At 41.2% G+C, this 18,493-nt stretch overlaps 1 protein-coding gene across 1 annotated transcript in view; it reads right to left on the bottom strand.

Moving 5' to 3' along the window:
* Window positions 1–18,493, bottom strand: part of cachd1 (cache domain containing 1) — a 110,997-nt gene that overhangs the window by 45,329 nt on the left and 47,175 nt on the right. Inside the window, exon 4 of the mRNA XM_085375651.1 lies at window positions 9,584–9,690. Coding sequence (XP_085231777.1) covers window positions 9,584–9,690 — 107 coding nt within the window. The remainder of the gene's footprint in view (window positions 1–9,583; window positions 9,691–18,493) is intronic.

Genomic DNA, 18,493 nt, shown 5'->3' on the forward strand with positions numbered 1-18,493 from the left:
TTACTATAGGTCTTTACCAGGTTTGCACACACAGTAGCTGGTATTTTGGCCCATTCCTCCATGCAGATCTTCTCGAGAGCAGTGATGTTTTGGGGCTGTCGCCGAGCAACACGGACTTTCAACTCCCGCCACAGATTTTCTATGGGGTTGAGGTCTGGAGACTGGCTAGGCCACTCCAGGACTTTCAAATGCTTCTTACGGAGCCACTCCTTTGTTGCCCAGGCGGTGTGTTTTGGATCATTGTCATGTTGGGAGACCCAGCCTCGTTTCATCTTCAAAGTTCTCACTGATGGAAGGAGGTTTTGGCTCAAAATCTCACGATACATGGCCCCATTCATTCTGTCCTTAACACGGATCAGTCGTCCTGTCCCCTTGGCAGAAAAACAGCCCCATAGCATGATGTTTCCACCCCCATGCTTCACAGTAGGTATGGTGTTCTTGGGATGCAACTCAGTATTCTTCTTCGTCCAAACACGACGAGTTGAGTTTATACCAAAAAGTTCTACTTTGGTTTCATCTGACCACATGACATTCTCCCAATCCTCTGCTGTATCATCCATGTGCTCTCTGGCAAACTTCAGACGGGCCTGGACATGCACTGGCTTCAGCAGCGGAACACGTCTGGCACTGCGGGATTTGATTCCCTGCCGTTGTAGTGTGTTACTGATGGTGACCTTTGTTACTTTGGTCCCAGCTCTCTGCAGGTCATTCACCAGGTCCCCCCGTGTGGTTCTGGGATCTTTGCTCACCGTTCTCATGATCATTTTGACCCCACGGGATGAGATCTTGCGTGGAGCCCCAGATCGAGGGAGATTATCAGTGGTCTTGTATGTCTTCCATTTTCTGATGATTGCTCCCACAGTTGATTTTTTCACACCAAGCTGCTTGCCTATTGTAGATTCACTCTTCCCAGTCTGGTGCAGGTCTACAATACTTTTCCTGGTGTCCTTCGAAAGCTCTTTGGTCTTGGCCATGGCGGAGTTTGGAGTCTGACTGTTTGAGGCTGTGGACAGGTGTCTTTTATACAGATGATGAGTTCAAACAGGTGCCATTCATACAGGTAACGAGTGGGGGACAGAAAAGCTTCTTACAGAAGACGTTACAGGTCTGTGAGAGCCAGAGATTTTCCTTGTTTGAGGTGACCAAATACTTATTTTCCACCCTAATTTACGAATAAATTCTTTACAAATCCTACCATGTGAATTCATGGATTTTTTTTTCACATTCTGTCTCTCACAGTTGAAGTGTACCTCTGGTGCAAATTACTGACCTCTGTCATCATTTTAAGTGGGGGAACTTGCACAATCGGTGGCTGACTAAATACTTTTTTGCCCCACTGTACATCATCCCTGCCCAGCCACTCCATCCGTCTCTCCGGGCTTCACATAAACAGGAACCACTCAGTTGTGTTGACAGTGGAAGAAGGGTTCTGTATACATCTGTCAGGCTACAGTACTCCATTCTGCCACAAATGTTTAGATCTTCCTATTGAGACAAGCTAAGAAACTGGAACTAAATGAAAGCCATTTCCTCCAATCTTACTACTCTTGACTATCAGCAAATGACCTCACTTACTATGATCCAGATATTACACTTCCAGTGGCACTCTCCAAAGTGTATCCTCATTCTAGCCCCACTTTAATATATTTCTTTTTGAGGAGATTGTAGGAGAACTTTTTAAAATGCTTTCACAGCAGCATTTATTTCCTGTGAATTTCTGTTTTCTTTACTTACTTTTCTACCAAATAACTTTTGTATGTAAGAATGCAAATGTTTGCCTATAGCACACATTAAATGGTCTGTAGCCTGCCAGTTTGAGTCAATGAGGTCTGAGTGCAAAATCAGCTCCAGCTAATCCAGAAGTCAAGTGATTTCACAACTAGTGACTGCTCCTGCTCAGCTTCCTGTGCTTTTCTCAGGCAGCACACTCCCCTTAACCACACAGACACTTTCTCATTATTGTATATACTAGAATGCAAACCATGCAAACTATGGAAAATGTTTAGATTTCTCCTGTTTAGTAAATATTATATGTACTATGTGTTTTGTGTGAGAATTAAAGTATTTCCTAAAGGTGGGAACAATGACATACAACTGCTGCAAGCAGAGGTGGGTAGTAACGAGTTACATTTACTTACGTTTTAGAAGAACATATTGTTTTACCTTCATTGCACCATACTTTTTACTTTTACTTGAGTACATTTGTGAAGAACAAACACTACTTTTACTAAGTTATATTTGACAATATTTGACTTACTACTTTTTAAAAATAATTAATTTCACACATTGGATAATACTACTAATAATGGATCATGCCGCCTGGAGGCTACCTGTAACTCTTTCACCAATCAGACGTAGCCATGCAGTCTCATGACCAGATATAAAAGGCAGGCCGAGCAGCCCAAGCCTTTCAAACTAGTGGACACAGACTGAAGAAACACATCAAGAAATGGCAGAGGCAACTGTCTGCACCAAAACTGAAGAGGATAAACACCCTTGGCCACATATACAAAGCATGTTTCGCTTTAAAGGAGTACAAAAGAACAGCTATATAATGCGATGTCTTCTGTGTGAGCCAAAACAAACAGACATTTCAGCGTACAAAAACTCAACATCTAACCTGAGGAAACATGTCGCGGTAAGTTTGGTCTAAATGTCTTTTTAGCTATGCTTAAGTGGTTAACACATGAATTAAATGGCTAAATTTAATGACCTAATAATTTCATTCTGGTGTGTTGCGGTGAGGACACTGGTCCCCGAGGACTGGAGCTTTGCACCCATGGGTTATAGGATCACAGTCTTAGGCCTTGTCCACATTAAAAATTAAATTTTAAAAATTGTGCATATCCAGAATCACTCCCTTTCTCTCCTAGAAAAACATTAGAATAGTAATTAAGCTGGTTTAATATTTTTCTTTTCTCCACAAGTGACTTTTGTCTTGACTCTTTCTTCAAAGAACTACAGTTATTAAGGTGTAGAAGTTTATAAAGATTATAAAGGTTCTAAACATTTTTTGAAGCAGAATCTATTGACTTGCACTGCTTAGCCTTGCATATGTTCTTATTTTTAACTTAAACTGGAATTATTTGTGTTTGTGTGTGTGTGTGTGTGTGTGTGTGTGTGTGTGTGTGTGTGTGTGTGTGTGTGTGTGGAAACTCACTTAATGTAGGCACGACTTTGGTTTCTCTTCCCTTTCTGTCGTGTTTGGATCAAATCTGACTGATTTACAACTTAAAACACACAAATATTGTGTTTTACATCTGATTGCCTTATGATACCTTCCACACTATGCACTTGAACATATAAAAGTGATGATCACCTCTTTGAATTTTGAGTGTTTTAATGAACATCTGTTAGGACTTCTATTAGCACACGTAGTGTTCCCGTTCAAAAGTGACCAACATAGAAAATGAATGGGAATCCACCCACTGAACTGAATTTGGTGGTGAAAAATGGTTTTTATGCTAGTTGAACTCTCCAGTTTCATTCATCCCCCACCCCTTACTGTAGCACTCCCAGACAAAATTGAGTGGTCTGTTTTAACAGCTCTTAAATTAGCATAACAAACATTTTTCACCACCAAATTCAGTTCAGTGGGTCGTTAGTGGGCCATTCAGTAGGTCGTTCAGTGTGTCTTTCATTTGGTCATTCAGTGGGCCGTTCAGTCAATGGCGGTGGGGAGGTGAACACGACAGGAGGGTTAAAAATATGGGAACATTGTTTTTTAAAAAGTGTATAGAAATTGCTTAGTCACATGTAGTTTCATGGTCTATTTTTTCTGCCAACAGAGGGTTCACGCCACCAAAATGAAGATGTATACAGAATTAATGGACCACCACAGAAAACGAAAGTCGTCCTCTTCCACCGAGCCACCTATGAAGAATGCAAAACTTACAGATTCTTTCACTGGCTCTAGGCGGGTAACACAAGCAACGTTTGACAAGCTTCTGCTTACGTTTGTATGTGAAGCCAACCAACCATTTTCTATAGTTGAGACATCGTCCTTCAAGACTATGATGGAAACCTTGCAAACTCAGTGTACAGTAATGACAAGGAAAACATTGTGCTCAAAAATACAAGAAGCTGCGAAGAACATGAAAAGCATAATCATCAAAAAACTGAGCACTGTGAACTATGTTGCTACCGCAACAGACTGCTGGTCTGCCAGACAGCATAGCTACTTGGGAGTGACTTGTCACTGGATAGATGACATCTCTTTTGAAAGGCATTCTGCTGCACTAGCTTGTAGACCTCTTAAAGGTTTGCATACATTTGATGTTCTTGCTGCAGCATTAGAAGAAATCCATTCAGAGTATCACATCAGAGAAAAAGTGACCAGGACGACAGTGGTTCAAATTTCTTGAAGGCCTTTCAATTATATGGTGAGGAGAAAGAGGAAGAAACAACCAAATGGCAGGAGGATGGTGGGTCTATCCTTGATGATGCAGAAGACAGTGAGTTAGAGGTGGAGTGTCAAGATGTCTTTGCTGTTTTGAATGACAACACAGGTCTGGAGTACCAGCTTCCAAGGCACCAAAAGTGTGCGTGTCATCTACTCAATCTTATATCAACAGTTGATGCCACTGCTGCAGAAGCTACCAATAATACATACAAGAGGCTGTCTCAGAAGAAGCTGAGGAGGCTGGAGTCATCTTGCAAAATGTGTAGACCTCTTGTTGATGCGCTGCGGGACGGGATCCAGAAACGTTTTGGAGAAATAATGAAAGACCCTGAGATGACTGCAGCTGCAATACTTCTACCAAGATTCAGAACATCCTGGTCCACAGAGGGAAGCATCTTAAAAGCTGGTATATTTATCCATTAAATTGTGAGCCACTAGATATTGACTTATAATGACTTTCCTTGTTACTGTAACTTGGGATTATAGTGTTAGTTAGAAACAAACATCTCCGGTGTGATAAAAATCTTTCACCAGTAGCTCGGCAGTCTATACAGCACAGTAATGCACAGACCTAACCATACATCTTTCCACAGGTCTGAACTTTATCAGAAATCAACTAGACACAGAGCTGGATGAGGCCAGCACAAACAGCAGCCTATCTGACGAAGATGTCTTCTTTGGATCCATGGGGTCAGGAAAGCCAGAAGCAGGGGAGCTGGAGAGGTACCTTTCATGTCCATTCACTGGAGTGGATCTATTGCAGAGCTTTCCTCACATCAAGAAGCTGTCAATCAAAGTCAATACAGCTCTTCCTGCATCTGCAGCCTGTGAGAGACTTTTTAGTCAGGCAGGACTCCTGTTCACTGCCAAACAGTCACAGCTTCACAGCAAGAACCTTGAGAGCCAACTGCTGCTGAAGCTTAACCATCATTTCACTGAGTGAAGAAACTATTTATGGGAAAGTGAGCCCTCTTGTATGTACGTCACATCGTGGAAGTTTGTATTTGTCTTTTATAATTGGTTTTAATCTGATTTTAGTGTAGTTTTTATTTGCATCATTTTATTCTGTTTGTATTGCATGTTTTTAGTGTTGTTATATGACATTGTGTTAATCCACTGTGTATATTGAGGTATTTTAGTATACAAAGAACATTTTATAGTTTTGTTAGAATTGCGTTTATCTATTCCTGGTGAATTTTACTGCAGATGTTTGTTTTGTTTCTTGTTTTTAGAATTATTGTTTTATTCCTGCTGTCCACATTGGGGAATAAACTTTTCCTGATTATACCTGTCGCATCTCTGTGCTCTGTGTTTCTGATTCGCTTGCTCCCTCTTTGTATTTAAAAGAACCACCCCTAGTCTGACATTCTTTAGCTTTAGTGTCTACACACATATGTTGAAGTTGCCTCGTTCTAATGTTTTCTGTAGGTACTGGTTAAAAAAGCTTTGTTGTTAAAAACTAATCTGGAAATTAGAATTGTTGTGCCTTATTTTGTTAATGGTTTTACATATATTCTATTTGAAAATACTAAAAATTTGTGCATTTCTTTAAACAAACTAAAAAAAAACAGACATTACAACCAGTTACTCAGTACTTGAGTAGTCTTTTCCGATCCAATCAGCTTTAGATGGCGACTTTTCACTTTTACTTGAGTATCATACTACATGCCGTAATTAGTGTCATAATTAGTTTAGCTAAAGTCATATGAATGCTGTGTAAGTAGAAGAAAACTGTTATTTGCCAGCTTGTCAAAGATGGCAGATTGCCTCTGGCATGCTAAATATGAGTCAGTATATACAGTGGCACTTAAGTTTAAAGAGAGTTAAAGGTGCTGAAAGAATATCGGTATGTACAAGTGTGCATATACTTCAGATTGATGGATGAATTGTTGTCACATAGCATCTTTAACCTAGACAGTGGCTATAACTTCTTAAAAGACAGCCTACAAAAACACAATTCAGACAAAGGGCCGAAAATGGATTACTCCAACTTGTTGGTACTGATATCTCCAAATCCATCCACCATCTTTCCCTTCAATTCAACAGAAAATGGAAGGTAGGAGGAGAGAGAATGGACAAAATACAATAAACTCTCCAATCAGCCCTCACTCCTCCTTCCTCTAACTTCATTTATCATTCTCTCCCTCTCAATTATCCCTTGCTCTCACCCACACGGGCCCTCCCTCCCCTCTGTGGCTGCTTGTTTAGACTGGGCCGAGACAAATGGAAGGGAATGAATACACTGAGAGTGTGGGGGTCAATGAGGGCTGAATGTGGTGGTGGTGGGGGGGAGGGGTAACATGAACTTGTCGTGACTGACTCGTAAGGAAAATAAAACCCTGACGATGGTGACGTGTTATGAATGGCAGTCATTATGAATGGTTTACAGAAAAAGTACCAGGGTGGGATATTTGGGGAGGGAAAAAGCAATTGGGTGAAGGCAGCAATGAGATGACGGAGATGGGTTATATCCATGGTTTGACTCAGATATGTGCCTAAGTAAGTTAAGAAGTCCTCAGAAAATTTTTGGGATTTTGCAGCAAACATTAGATTAGAAAATATCAATTTGTAGAGCCAAATCTAGGAAGCTTTGAGTAGTAATAATTATTACTCTCAATTCCGCACGATACTGGCTCCACAGAGTTGTTGCTAACACAGTCGCCTAACAAATAAAAGATCTCTGCTTCAGTTAGGGGAGGAGACCCAAAGCCTTTTGGGGTTGTGTCAGGAAGGACTAGCTACTAGGGCAACCCGTGACTAAGGGGCATTATGTGGACATAATAAATGAATGCATTTTTAATTGTTTTTTTTTTTAAATTGGAAGTTAAATTGATCATTACAACTGGTCAACACAACGTTGGATGGCAATATTTTTAAAATACTTGTAAAAATGTCTCTCACTGATGACCTCTAAGGCCAGCAAAAAATGAAAGTGCAGCTCACTGAATAGCTGGAAGTGATTTTAACAAGTGACTGAGTAAAACTGTAAAGTTAATAGACATCAGGAAACAGGTTCAATATTCTGGAGTCTGTGCATATACTTCTTTTCTGGAAATAGAGAGCGCATGCTAGGGAGCAGAACTGGGGAAAACAAAGCAGCAGGAGGAAAGTTGCCTTTGCCTGCCTTTAGTCAATTTTGTCCATTTTATTCTTAATCAAATACAGAAAGACATGCAGTGCAGACACATATGGGAGTTTTATGTGGTAGTATTCTGCAATGTGCTTATGCAATTTGGAACAAGGCAGGGAGAACGCCATAAAACTACTTTCCATCACTTCTAATAGCTACAAGGGGAGTTTCGAGGTTGCGTACAGCATGTGTACAATTGCACCCGATTTATGTGAGCTGATGAAAACAAAACTGAGAAGCCTTTTTTCAACAGGATGATAACACATAAAGTGCGAGTACAACTGCAGATGAGAGATCAAAGTCGAACAGAGTACTTTGGACACAGACAGCTTATTATTTTAATCTGACATCAATTATATATTTTTTAAAAACACTGCAGAGGCAAAGAACACACATTCTTAATTTAAAAACTGGGTGCCATGGCAACTGCTGGCAAATGATTGCCTGCTTCAAATAAAGTCAAAAAATGGCTTTTAAAAGTTTGAATGCTTTAAAAGTTGTGTGTGTCTGTGTGTAATTTGTAGAGATGGCACGATACCACTTTTTTATGTCCGATACCGATATCATAAATTTGGATATCTGCCGATACCGATATGAATCCGATATAGTGTTTTTTAATCAACAAAACTGTTTTTTTTTTTAAATATCTTGCTGCATTTTGTATAAGTTCATACTCAAGTTTAAAACAACAACTACACTAAAGCTATTCTGTTATACCTATATGCAAAAAAAAAATATTTCATAGTTCAGCAATACTGATCAATCTAATAAACTTAGACCTACACCATCCTCCCTATTCTGGTATTTTAAAGAGTACTTAGCGTAAATATTAAGCAACCTAACTAATAGGGTACCAACTCCCAGCAACAACAAAAATAAATAAATAAAAAATAGGGAACCACCCCTCACGCTCCACCTCATGATGCTTAATCGACGTAATCAACCTTAATTTGATGCAGTGTGAAAAAAAAAATGCACAGAAATCAATTATTTTTCAAGAAATATTAAATAGATTCAACATCTTTCTTCAACAAAATTGCAGACTGCACAGATGGTACCTTCCCAAAGGAAAAAGTACTATAGCTTACTAGGGTATATATATTAGACTTAATAGTTACTATATGCAGTAATTGACTTCTATTCATTTTACATCAAATTAAAACTTTGGGTGTAAGATTCGGATAATTATTTATTAAAAGCTTGACATTTTAAATGAGAATAAGAAAGAAAAGTATGTCTTTGTGCCCCCTTTTCCCTGTTAATGCCCTATCGGCCCCCCTGGCTAAACTTTGCTAGATCCGCCCCTGCACAGTTACCAGCCGTCAGCTACGTAGAAAAAGATCCTCGAGTAGAAAGTAATAATAAATAAATTCTAACAACAGCTGATCAAGCTTAAACGTGCTGCTGTTGTTCAGCCGCTGGTTTCCTCTTTCTGGTGCAAAGTGGGCCAAAAACAAACCAGAGACACGGACTCGCGACAGAAAAGCCGATCAGCTGATCATTAAGCAGTTTCATGATTGAAGTAGCAGCCAGAAGAGGCAGTCGCTCCATATATCGTTTGGTAAGCTTAACGCAGGAATGCTTTACAAACATTCAGAGATGGACTTACACACTTGCTTTACTTCTCTCGGGATAACTTTGTCGGAGATGAAATGCCGGGTTGCCATCGAAGCTCCACATGCTATCCAGACCACCGACAGGTCCCGCATGCCACAGCCGCTCTATCACGTGATGCATACTGCTCCGACGTGCTAACGTTCTGAGGTGAGTTACGGCGTGTTGCAAGTTTTGTGAGGTGCTTTCGTGATATTTAATGGATCGGATTACATTTTTTATTTTTCTCCGATATCCGATCCAGTAATTTAGGTCAGTATCGGACCGATACCGATACGTAATATCGGATCGGTCCATCTCTAGTAATTTGTTAAAGCAGGCCAGCTCATGGACTACCAAATGATAGTTCCCTCATTGGATCTGTATGTACCGTGTGTGTGTGTGTGTGTGTGTGTGTGTGTGTGTGTGTGTGTGTGTGTGTGTGTGTGTCAACAGACCTGAGTTGAGGTCCCGTCCGGGGTTGAAAGCTCGGTTGTTGACGGTGGGGGAAAGTCTGTCACAGCAGATGGTCTTGGAGACATTGATATTGAAGTTTCCATCAAACCTAAATGCACACAAACAGGCAACATTTGAGAATTTATAGAGCGTGTGTCCAACTCATTTGTTGTTGGAGCTGCTCTGGCTTTTCTCTCAGCACAGATTTACAACTGCTCCACCACTTTACTTCCTATAAAACGAAAACCTGCAGATGTGCACACAGAGCTCATCAGACTTTAGAGAATTGCTTGTCGGCCTGCTAAATATTGATATTTACCAAGATCTACATAAATTGCACAATTAATAAAAGATATATGGCATGTGGAGACATAAGATCAATGAACATGAAACGTCAGCTGAAACTAATAGATTATGCTTTCTTATATTTGAGCTACACTACATCACTAACTGAATCATTTGTTGCTCAGACCTCTAAAGCTGAAGTTTCAGCTAGTGAACAATACTTTTCATGGAAAACTGCTTGATTCCCGCTTTTTCCTCTAACAAAGCTAATGCCCAGTTCCCTGAATACATATGAATGTGATTCTAAGAAGGGCCGTCGGCCTAATTGGATGATTCAAAGCATCTGTTAAAGCGCCCCAACGTCTGCTGTTTGTCTCCATGTCAGACGTTTCATTTTTCCCCTCATTCCCCCCCCCCAGTGTCATTTTGAACAAAACACTACAGTGACCACAGTGAAAATGCAGCTTTTCTGTGGTTGTGGAATACACACTTACCAGCCACTTTGTTAGTTACACCTGTTCAACTGCTTGTTACTGCAAACATCTAATTAGCCAATCACACAGCAGCAACTCAACATGTTTAGGCAAGTAGACATGGTCAAGGCGACTTAATGAAGTCCAAATCAACCATCAGAATGGAGAAGAAAGGTGATTTAAGTAACTACAAAAAAAGACATGGTTGTTGGTGCCAGACCCACTGTCCTGGGTATTTTAGAAACTGCTGATCCACTGGGATTTTCCCCACACTGCCACCCTACGGTTTACAGAGAATAATCTGAATAAGAGAAAAAAATCCAGAGTGTGCCAGTTTGCTGAGCGAAAATGCCATGGTGACATCAGAGTAGAATGGTCAGACTACTTTGAGCTGATAGGAAGCCAAAAGCAAGCTACAACTTAAGCTGCACGCTGAACCTTGAAGCAGATGAGCTACGGCTGCAGAAGACCACACAGATTGCTACTCCTGTCAGCTAAGAACAGGAAACTGACGCTGCAGCTTGCATAAGCTCACAAAAATTGGACAGAAAAGTGTGAAAACATTGCCTGTTCGGATGAGTCTCGCTTTCTACTGTGACATTCAGATGGCAGGGTCAGAATTTGACATAAACCACACAAAAACACGAATCTATGCTGCCAGGCTAATGATAGTGGTCGTGTAATTGTGTGGGGGATATTTTCTTGGCACACTTTGAAGCACTGAGCACCAACTGAGCATCATTTAAACACCACATTCTACCTACCGGTACATATTGTTCCTGACCGTCAAACCCCTTATGAGCACAGTGTACCCATCATCTGATGGTTACTGCACTTAAACATGCCAAGTCAACATCTCAGTCTGGTTTCTTGAACACATGAGCGCCGTTGGGATGTGGCATAAAGGGAGATTCACAATATGGATGTGCAGCCAACAACTCCGCAGCAACTGTGTGATTCTATCGACTCAATATGGATCAAAATCCATGAGGAATGTTTCCAGCATCGTGTGGCATCTGTGTGAAGAAGAAAGGAAGGCAGTTCTGAAAGCAAAAAATGTGTGAATTGGGGGGGTGGGGGGGTGTCTAACAGTACTAGCCAGGGGTATCTAATAAAATGTCTATGGGAGCACAGTTGGTAAATTTATGTGCATGTACAATGATAAGGTTGGAGCAAAGTAGAGTTTTTACAGCCTGACAGGGTACAACGTTGACTGCTCAAGCAACATGTTTGTTTAAGTCAAATACTACCTAAGATGAAGTAACACTATGCAGAAATTGAGAAATGAACAGGAATCACTTCTTTTCTTTTTTTTGGCAGAGTTAGTTATCGCTATGCATCAGTGCAGTTTAACAAAAACACAAATATGACACAAATGTGAAAATTCAAATGTAAATAGGCTTTAAACATATATATACAATTACAATGGGTGCACGCTAACAAAACAGTAACGACAGTCGAGCCAATTAATACCAGTGTCTGACATTCCGAGTTCAGCTTAAGGTTATGCTCAACATGTGAAGAGATTAAAGTGGAAAAGAATGGTGGGTGGGCTCAGAGAAGAAATGCTGACAATAACCGCCTCCATCATTTACATCAACAAAGCAAACTTCCAAACAAACAGAACCGCAGAAATGTTTGGTCACCGTATTGTTCTCAAGCCCTTGTGACACTTTGTGATACATGTCAACATTTAATGAGGCCACAGATTTGAACTTTCTCCGCCCAAACCAGACCAAGTAGCCGACAAAGAAGGATGCATTGTGTGTAAAAGGGCTATGAAAATAACAATTTATCTTATTTCTTAGGTGTTTTCAACCTCTGCTGCCACGCTGACGGCGTATGCGGCCAAACGGAAGAAGACAGTCTATATTCTTAGCAGCATGCACAGCGTGGTTCAGACTGATAACACCACCAAAAGGAAGCCAAACACTGTCACCCTTTACAACAAAACAAAGTGTGGCGTGGATGTGATGGACCAGATGGTTCGGGAGTACACTGTCCGCAAAGGAACACGGCGCTGGCCAGTCGCCGTGTTTTATAACATGATTGACATGGCAGCACTGAATGCACATGTGCTGTATCAAGCATGCACCGGGACGAAGGAAAGACGGGTGGACTTCCTGGTGGCGCTTGCAACAGAGTTGGCTCACTCTCATGTAGCTGCGAAGAAGGCAAGAAAAGATCAGTTGCTTCGGGCAGAACCCTCCACACCTAGCCCTGGAAAAAGAGCCACGTGTCAGGTCAAACACAAATGCAAGAAAAATCAGGCCACTGTGCAATGTGTTCACTGCAAAAGATACACATGTGGTAAATGCAGACTACAGGTACCATGGCAGTGCCAGGATTGTGAGTGATTGCTGACAATGTTGAATTATTTGTAAATATGTGTACAAATGGTTGGTTTTTTGTACTGTTTTTATCAATAAATGTCAGCAACAAAGGACATACACCCATGTGTGTTGATTTCTCCCCAAGATGGCAAACTGAAACACTCCACTCCCCCACCCCCACTCCCCTCCCTCCAGAATTCCTACTTAACAGCCTAATATACATATGAATGACTAGCCAATTTAGCTTCCACTTCCACCATTTGACTGCTCTCCGGGTTTTATAGGTAGGAATCCCTAAAATGATGGCTCGCAGGGGTTTAAGTGTTAACCAGGAAATGTAAGCAGATATGTGGGCCAGACCATCTTCAGTATTTATAGTGTCTGCTCCTTATCTTTTTTGAGGGCCTTAAAAAAAAGAAAGCGCTCTAGATGGTGGTGGTGAAAACGGAGCAAGGCTTCGGGGTCTGACTGATCTAACACAGTGGAAAAATGAGTGGGAAAAGGGGAAATTTTGGCAAAATTGTGATAAGAGTGCACTAGTGTTCCCAAAATGCAGATTCTTGACTGTTAGCAATCAGGGATAAGACTGATGTCATCAGTCCAAAAAAGGATAAGCAGCATTCTTTCATCTCAAATCACAATGAGCTTTTAAAAAGCCAATTAAAAATAAAAACTCTTGGAATTCATCATTTCCTACACAGCTGCTTGTTTTTTCTTCCTCATTAGGCCTAGCTCTTTAACAAGTCCCCACTGGAACTTGGTGTGATGCGGCTCTACGACGGCACTGTCCTTGAGCACACAAAAGCCCAAAAGTATTAAAGATGTCAAAAAATGAAACGTCGCACATGACCTATCAGTTCTTTCTCACCTGTTTCAGCGCCCAGCGACATGTACTGTTCCCTCTAAATGCTGGTTTCTGCCATACCCACAAAACGGGGGGTGGGGGGTATGCAGAGTAGCAGGCTGTTCTGCACCGCTCCAAGCTTTGGTGCTTTGATCCATGCCTCCAAGTGGACCTTGCCAACCCCCCCACCCTCATCTGGGTTAGCAACATACAACCACACGTGTGCACACTTTTTGGCTCCCTCTGCTTGCAGACCTGGCACTGGCCGTTGCTGATTGACGGGTCCTGTGATGTACAGGCTGCATTTGAACTCCGCTCATTTAGAGTCCCACAAGGCCAAAGTCATTACTATTCTCCTTCAACGCACTCTGCATAGAAGGGGTGGGCAGAGACGCTCGGCGAAATGTGTGCCAGATAAAAAATACATTTGCAGCTGCTTTGAATTCCACATCAAAAAACATGCGAAAAAGAGAGAGGGAGAGCTGGGAGGAGAGCTCCGAGTCTGATCAGACATCTTAATGAGGGCAGAGAAATCCGTTTTCCAAAAAGGTCGGACACGCACACACATTTTTTATATTTCATATATATTTTAATATGCATGTATACATATACACACACAAAAACCGACAGTGATAATCTATCAAACTATCACCCAATATTGTTACAAGGCCTCTGCACAATCCTTTACATTATTCTTACATTTAATAAGCTTATTAACAAATGCAGAGGTGTGTTCTACAGTTACAAAATCATCAGTAACAATCACCTTTTTTCTTACTGGGGCCGAGTTTGTACCAAAACCAACCCTCCCATTTCCCTCCTTCACAGACTAAAATGGGCAGACTCTTCTAAATAAGGCAGCACCTGCCGTTTTCCAGCCATTTTTAAAATCTATTATATTAAGTTGCCCCCTGCTGCAAGAGCCACGTATATCCGCAAAGCAGGCAGTCCCAAGCCATTCAAAACGCCCAGTGAGAATAATTACCTTGAAGGGGCTTGCTGTTGCGCGAGCCCCAACGTCAAGAGTAATACCACTCCTAATGTGTTTGCAGTCCCTCGGCGGTAGCAGCGGTAAAGCTGGCAACATGCTAGCAGGAGAATTGAGAGCGCTTGAAGACACGTTCGTGTATCTGGCTCTCAATGGCAGCTCTACCGAAACGGATTCAAATGAAATATCAATAGACAGAATTGATTTTGGAGGAAAGTGTGGTGTATAGAAACTACTCTACAACAGGGGACACAGCCTGAAGTGAATTTTTGATGCTATGCATTTGCATTGCATAGACTGCACTAAAGCAAGATGTGTCTCTGGTGTCCCCCGTGTATGAAAATGAGTGTGGACAAGTATTACCAACACCTCAAAACACACGTGCCTTTACCAAGAACTTCAAAAATAAAAAAATCCCTAAAGCAATGACAAGAAAAACATGAATCTTTTACTACAAAAACTTTGATTTACTGTAGGGTACTACACTGAACTGTATTAGTCTATACAGCTGTATATGATCAATTCATAATTCGGTACAAAAAACTATGAATGTGGGAGAAATGTTGCTTGCAATAATGCCAAAATAGCAGGTTGCTACTAAGTGTAGGCTTATAAAAAGCAGAGATCACTTTTTCAGTCCAGGGAAATTCTGTGTCCAAATGTGGCCTGTTCAGTAAGTAATAGGGTATGACTCGATGAATCCGTTGCCAGTTTGTAATGATTGTCATGCTCCTCTGCTACGCTGCTCACAAGAGCAACTGCTGAGAAATGTAAGCGCAGGGTTATTGTCAATCAGAGCTACATCAGAATTCACATGTTTACAGTTTGCAGCCACCAAGTGAGTCACATCACATACAGGAAGAACCAAAGAGTGGCAGGGGTAAAAAAATAAATAAAATAAAGTTTCATTTTGCTCATGAATAAGTTAAATACACTCACCAGCTTTATACACTCACTGAATTTGTTGTCAAAGACTTTTCCTTACACTTCACAAGTGCTTCTAGTAAAATCCTCAAAGCCCAAACGCTCTATTCAACATTTAACGGGAGTGTTTTTTAGGCTGACTGCATAGCTGTGCACCTACACGCATTGTAACTGTTTTTTGTTTGTTTGGTGAAGAGAAAAAAATCTAACCACCACGCCTCTAGTTATTATATGCAGTGATAACAAGGGAAACAGGGTTGTGTCTTTTAGTCATATTAGTTGCCAATTTTCAGTCAACTTGCACGCTAATTGGCTTCAAGGTGGACATGGAAAGCTTTACTAGGCTGTTTGATTTGCTATTGTAAATGAGCTGCTGGCTACAGCTTGGCGCACTACTCCAAAAATGATGTCACATGTGGTCTTTAATAAGCACCAACGTTTAGGAGATTTCACTGCACTACTTTTCAAGTGCTCGGGAATAGCAACACTGACTAAAAACACATTCATATTAGGGATCTAATGGAAAAAGTACTTTAATGATGAAAATATGCACACACACAACACACACAAATTGGGGGGTTCTATTCTAGTTCTTGGATTATTCTTTTGGTTGGGAGACTTGACGAGAAATGTGAGATCTTGGAGAAAAAGAAGAAAATTATTGCATCTAAGTAGTTTGTCCATAACACCTTTTAATGGTTTAAATCAGGTTTGTCAAACATGGGGTCCAGGGGACAGAAATCAGCCAGGCAAAGACTCAAATATGGGCCACTGGACATCTTTGGAAAATGTGAAGGAGTACATAGATTTTAAATTTTAACTGTAGTTTCATGGGTTTTACAGTTTTTATTATCAATAAAGACACAAAACACACACACACGCGTCAGGTTTTCATATCTTATGGGGACATCTAATTGACATGCTTTCCCTAGCCACTTACCCTAACCATCAAAAATGTATGCCTAACCTTAACCCTTAGCATAAGCCTAACCATAACCAATTGTAACCCTGACACTAAAAATACATTTTGAGTCTCAAAAATGTCTTCAAACTCGTGGGGACCGGGATTTTGGTCCCCACAAATATAGTAAACCCCCCACAAAGATATGAAACCCCCCCATTAACGGGGTGGGGTGGTGGAGATAGAAGAAAGTTATGACAGCGGCCCAGCATTTACACCTGTTAGGGTCACTTAAACAACCCCCTCCTCCTAACCTGCCTGGTGTTTAGCCCTCTCCTTCTCTAACGTGCAAAGAGATATTATGATCTCAGTGAAACCACGAGACTACAAGATAAGCTTGATGTCATGTCCCAGTAGCTGATCACCGGCGCAATGTATCCTCTTGAACTGAACTGTAAATCTGCCGACAGCTCGGATAGTGAGAATTCTCCTTCAGAAAGAGGAGCTCGGTATTAACACCATGCTACCATTGATCCGTATGTTTAATTTATGAGTGCAGGTATTAGAAATTCTGCAGGATCCCCACCCAGCCCCACATGATACGACTACACAGTGTAAAGCTATCCTGCGGAGTGGCCTTAAGAAAGACTTTTGGCATCGTTTTCAGCAATTCTGCAACACAAGAAAAATAAATAATAAATAAATATTAAATAGTAGTGATTCTGCCCTCCAATTTAGACACAATCAGTTGCATATGCCAGTAGAATTAAATATTAAGTCATCATTAATGAAAATGGAGCACCCTCAGCGTTGAAGGTAACAATAGCCTTCATAAAACAGCACCATGAGGGTTACGGAGAAAACTGTCTCCTCTAGAAATTAAATTTGTTACAATCTTTGTTTCCATCAAGTGTCATCATCACCTCAGAGTTTTACTTCTCCGAATACTTTGGTGTATACCAAAAAGTGCCAGCTTTGTGTTGTTATACTACAGGCGCTGCTTAAGCTCTGCTCACTGATGTTTGACACACTGCTGTGATGTGGGCATGCCTGAAGGCAGCAGCAGTCTTTAGGGACACACTGCCAATTTTTTATTTATTTATTTTTCATTGTTTTACCTCATAAAAGTACGTTTGAGGATCACATCCGTGGCATTTTCTTTGAACGGCTCACTTGCAGCTCATCTTTTCAAGGACTACTGGTGAAATGACACCATTAAGTGCCATGCATGAGATGCTCCCGTGCACACTTCTCACTTTTACATCTGCATAGCAGTGAAACTGTTGAAATGAGCACCTGGAGATTGGATGTTAAAAATACAAACATACAGGGGCTCATGCGCACCATTCCAAACAAGCAACATACATTTGCTATTTTCAGGCCGGGCTCGTCGCTGAGACCCAGCGGTGATTAAAGCATACCACTGGCTGCTAAGCGCTGCCCTTGGTGGCCTCCCTCCGCAAAACGATAGCCTGCCAGCCTGATGACTAGCAGACACCCTGTGAACCACCTGATCCCCCACTACTAAACTGGCTGACCTGACTGGAACCCCGAGAAGCAGCTGATGCCCAAGACTAGTGAAGGACACACTGAACTGGACCAATTCTGGGCTAACTCCTCTCCGCACATATTCTACAATGTATTTTTGGCAGCAATACGTGTTTTTTGTGTGTTTTGTTTTGTTTGTTCTTTTACATTCAAGATAAACAAGTTTGAGAGTTTGGGAAGTACATTTATCTGTGGCAACATAACGCAAACAGGACGGTCAGGAATAACAGGAAACTCCTAGCCTGGATTTCTCAACATAAAGGAATCACACGAAGGGTACCTTTAAGGAGTAAAAACGGCTTCACTCTGCTCATCCAAGAGGCTTCATCAGTTCTAAAAACAAAAGCTGGAGAGCTCCAGGTATTTAACCCCTATTCGGTATCGTTCCCTTTGGAGGTGGTCGTTGACCCACTTGTAGGTCATGTGTGTCATCACATGAGCCAAGGTGTGAAAAAAGGTGTGGGTCATTATCATGTTATCAACTCAGGTCACCCTAGGCAAGTTGTGACAGGGGTTTGACGTGCCTGGGAAAGGATATAAAACTGCACTGTAGGTGGCTGAAATACCCAGGTTTAGAGGAAGTAGATGTTTTTGTCAAGAAACGGTTACACCAAAA

The sequence above is a fragment of the Diplotaxodon limnothrissa genome, linkage group LG17 (assembly GCF_057381915.1).
Source record: "Diplotaxodon limnothrissa isolate DT_005_m linkage group LG17, D_limnothrissa_male_GT1.1, whole genome shotgun sequence".
Taxonomy (NCBI): Eukaryota; Metazoa; Chordata; class Actinopteri; order Cichliformes; family Cichlidae; genus Diplotaxodon; species Diplotaxodon limnothrissa.